Source organism: Plasmodium falciparum (assembly GCF_000002765.6).
Source record: "Plasmodium falciparum 3D7 genome assembly, chromosome: 10".
Lineage (NCBI taxonomy): Eukaryota > Apicomplexa > Aconoidasida > Haemosporida > Plasmodiidae > Plasmodium > Plasmodium falciparum.
This window is the reverse complement of record NC_037281.1, coordinates 1241767-1247500: the sequence shown is the minus strand read 5'-3', so window position 1 is coordinate 1247500 and position 5734 is coordinate 1241767. Positions and strand designations below refer to the sequence as shown.

The 5734-nt window shown below is 19.6% G+C and overlaps 3 protein-coding genes across 3 annotated transcripts in view; 2 read left to right on the top strand and 1 right to left on the bottom strand.

Moving 5' to 3' along the window:
• PF3D7_1030600 (tRNA N6-adenosine threonylcarbamoyltransferase) overlaps window positions 1–1621 on the top strand; it is a gene marked incomplete at both ends in the record, with an annotated part of 1797 nt that extends 176 nt beyond the window's left edge. The window contains one exon of the mRNA XM_001347547.1: window positions 1–1621. This exon is cut by the window's left edge and continues 176 nt beyond it. Coding sequence (XP_001347583.1) covers window positions 1–1621 — 1621 coding nt within the window.
• A 483-nt stretch (window positions 1622–2104) lies between these two features.
• PF3D7_1030500 (26S proteasome regulatory subunit RPN9, putative) lies at window positions 2105–3286 on the bottom strand (the record flags this gene model as incomplete). Its single annotated transcript, XM_001347546.1, has 1 exon — window positions 2105–3286. One exon carries the CDS (start codon window positions 3284–3286, stop codon window positions 2105–2107), a length of 1182 nt encoding a protein of 393 aa, XP_001347582.1.
• A 1237-nt stretch (window positions 3287–4523) lies between these two features.
• Window positions 4524–5734, top strand: PF3D7_1030400 (conserved protein, unknown function; the record flags this gene model as incomplete). Its single annotated transcript, XM_001347545.1, has 2 exons — window positions 4524–4644; window positions 5019–5734. 2 exons carry the CDS (start codon window positions 4524–4526, stop codon window positions 5732–5734), a joined length of 837 nt encoding a protein of 278 aa, XP_001347581.1.

Sequence of the window (5734 nt, the reverse complement as noted above, 5' to 3'; positions counted from 1 at the left end):
TAGTGCTCATCATAAATATTATATTATTGATATGATAAAGAGTTGTTTAAAAAAAGTAAATATAAAAATAAGTGATATTACATTAATATGTTACACGAAAGGTCCCGGTATCGGATCAGCTCTCTATATAGGTTATAATATAGCAAAAATATTATATTCTTATTTTAATATACCAGTGGTTGGTGTTAATCATTGTATTGCTCATATCGAAATGGGGATATTTATAACAAAATTATATAATCCTATAGTACTTTATGTCAGTGGAAGTAATACACAAATTATATATTATAATGATCATAAAAAGAAATATGAAATAATAGGAGAAACTTTAGATATTGCTATAGGAAATGTTATAGATCGCTCAGCAAGAATTTTAAAAATATCTAATGCACCCTCACCAGGATATAATGTAGAGCTGTTAGCTAGAAAAAAATATCTACTAAATATTATGAAAAGAAATAATAATAAAAATAAAAATAATATCACGAAGGAACAAGAAATGAAAGATAATGACTTTAACCCAAATGAATTAAATGATGAACAAATAAATGATAATAAAAAAATGGAAGACTTTACAGAATTATTATTCTTTCCTTATACTATCAAAGGGATGGATATATCTTTTAGTGGGTACGATTTTTATATCACCAAATATTTTTCCAAATATATGAATAAGAAGTCAAAAACATTAAATAAGTTGGAAAAACAAACAACCAATCAAGGATGCAATGAAAAACGAAAGGATAACCAATATGATAATAAAATAAAATGTAATCAAAAGAAACAACAACAAGAAAAAGAAAAAGATACATATAGTAATATAAATAAAAAATGTAAAATAGAAAATGTGAGTCAACAAACAATTGAATCTAATCAAAATAACAATAATATGTATAATCAAAATAAACTAGGAAAAGAAACGTTTAAGAATATTGAACCTTTGAAGGATAACTATAAAAATGATTATGTTAAGGTCAAAGAAGATATTAGAGATAATCATAACGGTACCGTTCAAAATATAAATGATGATAATAATAGTAGTAATAACTATCAAAAAAGTAATAAATTATTTTATGTTGCTGGTCTTAAAGGTAATTCCTATTATGAAGATAATATAATTTTTGAAAGTGAACATAAAGAAAATTACGGAGAGAATGATGAATATATTGATGATAATTGTTCTATTGAGACTGCTAGTGATTTTTATGAAAAAAGTGTAAATGAAGAAGGAGAAGGAGAAGGAGAAGAAGATGTAATTGATCTGACAGAAGAAGAAAAAAGAAAAATACAAATATGCTATAGCCTACAACATCATATTTTTAGTATGCTTATTGAAATTACGGAAAGAGCTATAGCATTTACAAATAGTAAAGAGGTTATTATTGTAGGAGGTGTTGGATGTAATTTATTTCTTCAAAATATGATGAAAAAAATGGCGAAACAAAAAAATATTAAAATTGGATTTATGGATCACAGTTATTGTGTTGATAATGGAGCCATGATTGCATATACCGGATATTTAGAATATCTACATGCAAAAAATAAAGATATATATAATTTTAACAATATAACTATTCATCAGAGATATAGAACTGATGATGTTTTCGTAACATGGAAATAATGCATATTCATAAATTATACATAAAAGGAAATTCTTATGTATATAATATTTTTTTTTTTTTTTTTTGTACAGCATATTTGTATATATGACAAAAATGTTAAATGTTACATATTATGGTCATAATATTACTCAATAGTATGATATAAAAATAATCAATTATATATATATATATATATATATATATATATATAAATATATTTTATATGTGTAAGTTATTTTATTTTTTTAAATTGACTATATTTCCATGTATATACATTTTATATTTAAAGGAAAAAAATAAAAACATATATATAATATATAAAGACACATACACATATATATATATTATATATATATATATATATATATATATATATATATATATATACCTTTGTATATGATATACTTTTGACATGGGTATTTAAAAAACACATGTATACATTTTTAAAAAAAAGTTTTCATTTTTTTCGCTTTTAATAAAAAAAAAAAAAAAAAAAAAACTGCTCATGATATCAATAATTCGACTGATAAGTCTTCCATATATGTAATGAGGTTTTTAGAATTGTTGATCCACTTATCTATACTTTCTTTCATAAAATAAATTTTTTCATTATTAAGTACTCTTGGTTTAACCCATGTAATTTTAACTGTTTTTTGAATTTCGTCAATTTTGCAAGTAATAATATTTTTACTTTTTGCTGTAATGAGCATTTTTTCAACTTCATTAATATCTATTTTACAATGTTGTGCAATTTCATGAAAAGAAATATCTTCTCTTTGTTTTTTTTTTTTAAAAGCTAGATCCATTAATGCTAGTAGAGTCATTTTTTTTAACATATTATGTTGATAATTTTTTAATATACAATTTTCAATATTCGATTGATATTTTCCAATAGTTTCATTAAAAGAATCAATATTACCTTCGTTATATATATATATTAATTCATATAACCAATTTGTTTCTTCATTATTTTTTATACATACATTTATTAATGGTAATTGTATAATTTCACCAATATTATATACATTTTCACTAATTATAGAATGTATACATATATATGTTCCTATATCGATTCTGTCATAATCATTTAAATCATTTAATGGTGTATATGCTAAATATAAAAGTGCATATTTTACATATAAATCTGATTTCTTTAAAGCTTTATAATAACACATTAAAGCATAATTATAAAATTTATGAGCTACAACATTTAAACCTATAACACCTTGTAACATATTTTTTGCATTTTCAATTTCTGCTTCACAATTTTTATAATCTTCTAATTTTATATATTTTAATATTAATATACATCTATATATTATTATCGCATCCTTGTCATTTTCTAAATTCTTTTCAGATTCTTTTACATATTCTATTGTCCAATTTGTATCAAAATCTACTGTTACTATATATAATAATTCAGCATATATAGTTTTTTTTAATTTGGTTATTAATGGTGATAAATACGTATAAAATAAACGAAACTTATCTATTAATTCCACATCTTTGTTATTAACAAACTTTTGAACTTCTAAAGTTAATTCATGATGAAGTTTCTTCTCTTTGTAATTCTTTATTTCTTCCATATCCATAAATTCGTATTTACCCTTTAATTCTTTCAAAAGAATTTCTTCATTTTCGTTTAGATATTGATTAATATGATTATATTTATCGCTTTCCCCCATCTTCCGGTATATTCAAAAGGAAACACAATGTTATATAAATCAATCAATAAATAAATATATATATATATATATATATATATATATGTATATATATGTATACTTTTTATTTATTTTGTATAACCAACTTTTTACCACATAAATGAATGCCTTTAAATAAATATATACGTTTTTTTAAAGGAATATAATTATATACATACAACAATATGTTAATCATATATTTTTGCCTTTATATATATATATATATATAATATTTATATAGTAATGTTTAACCTATTAAATTCAAACATGAGAAACGTCATAAACGTTTATCTATTTTAAAAAAATTATATGCTATATAATTAAACATTAAATATATATATATATATATATATTTATTGTATTATTTTTATTATATGGTAAAAAAAACAAAAATTATAATATAAAACGTGAGTATTTTACAAAAAAAAACTAACTATTTTTTAATCTTAATCTTGTGAACAATATAAATGTTCGTATAATTTTATACATATATATATTTTTTTTTTTTTTTTTTTAAATTGAAAAGAAAAATATATATTAATTTATAAATATACACATATAATAATATTTAATAAAAAAAAAAAAGGAAAAAATAAACTAAATGTTATTATTATTATTTTATTCTTAAAATATTAAAAATTTTAAATATTTTCAAAAATGTAATGATCATAATAATACATTATATGTATATATATATATATATATATATATATATATATATAATATATATATGTATATAATATATTATTATATATGTATTATATATATATTTTTTTTTTTTTTTTTTTTTTGTGAAAGGTTAATATTTCTTTTCTTTTTAAGTGTGATTTATATTATTCTAGCTTAATATTTAAAAATGTATAAACAAATATAAATATGTAATTATATATATAATTTATTCATTTATATATATATATATATATATATATATATATATATATATTTAAAGAAAAAAATTCTAAACGGATGATATAATATAATATGGTATTTTTCTTTTTTTTTTAAATATATATAATGACCATTTTGCATGAATAAAACGGTACATTTTAATTCAATTTAAATATAGGTTAAAGAAGAAAAAAAAAAAAAAAAAAAAAAAACCTAACTTATTTTATCCGAATTATTTAACTTTTTAATTATCGTTGTATATATTAATTCGTTTTTTCTTCATATTTTCAACTTTGTTTTTGTATTATTATTAAAAAAAATAAATAACGTAATGGAAGAAAGGGAAAATTTAAGGTATAACCACGAAAATAATATAGGAAACAAAGTTCCTCTCAAAAGAAATAAAAAAGAAATTGATTCGTTAGCATATTCTTTAAAGAAAAATATAAAAAGTAAATAAATAAAAATAAATGCATACATATATATATATATATATATATATATATATATATATTATGTATTGGTATATGTGTGCTATGTCCCTTTTTCTAGCACAAAAAATATAAGGAAGGACATATATTAAGCATAAATGATATACGGTTATACTATTTATTGCATATTTTATATACTGTTCATTATTTAAATATAAAAAAAAGGAAAGACTTCTCATTCTTAAACAATATCTATCTATCAACATCTTGGCATTATAAAAAACATAAATAATTAAATAAATATATATATATATATATATATATATATATATATATATATTTTTATTTATTTATTTATATATTTATTTATTTCCTTTTTTTTCTCGTATGCCTAGGCAATGACGAATTGCACAATAGAGCATATTATTTCTTTTCTCCTGATGATATATTAGATAATATAATTTTCAATTTGTGTCAATATATACCGAAAAATCAACATATACTAGATAAAAATGAAGATTTTGATAAGTGTCAAAGTTCAAATAATTTCTCTTATATAACATCATCTAATACAGATAGTTGGAATGATCCAACCATTTTTGATGACATAAGTTTTGATGAAGGAAAAAAAGAAATAATAAAAAAACAAAAAAAAGAACAAAAAAAAGAACAAAAAAAAGAACAAAAAAATGAACAAAAAAATGAACAAAAAAATGAACAAAAAAATGAACAAAAATATGATCAACAAAATGATCAACAAAATGATCAACAAGATGAACAAAAGTATACAAACAAAATTGATATTTATTTTCCTATTAATAGTCATAATAAACAAATCAATACGTGTTGTGTAGAATGGTTAGGATATGTAAACGAAGCTAACGGTTATGCTGCCATTAAAATGGTAGGTCCTTTTATTTCTCAGGAATATTATACATATGTCAATAGACTAGTTTATTTTTTATTTATGAAGACAAATTATTATGGAATAGAAAATTTTTTAAGTCATCACAATTTTGTTAACAAAGATGTACCATTATATATGAAATGTAAAAATAAATTATGCATAAAGTTATCACATATAAATGTATCGAATGATTTATATCTTTAA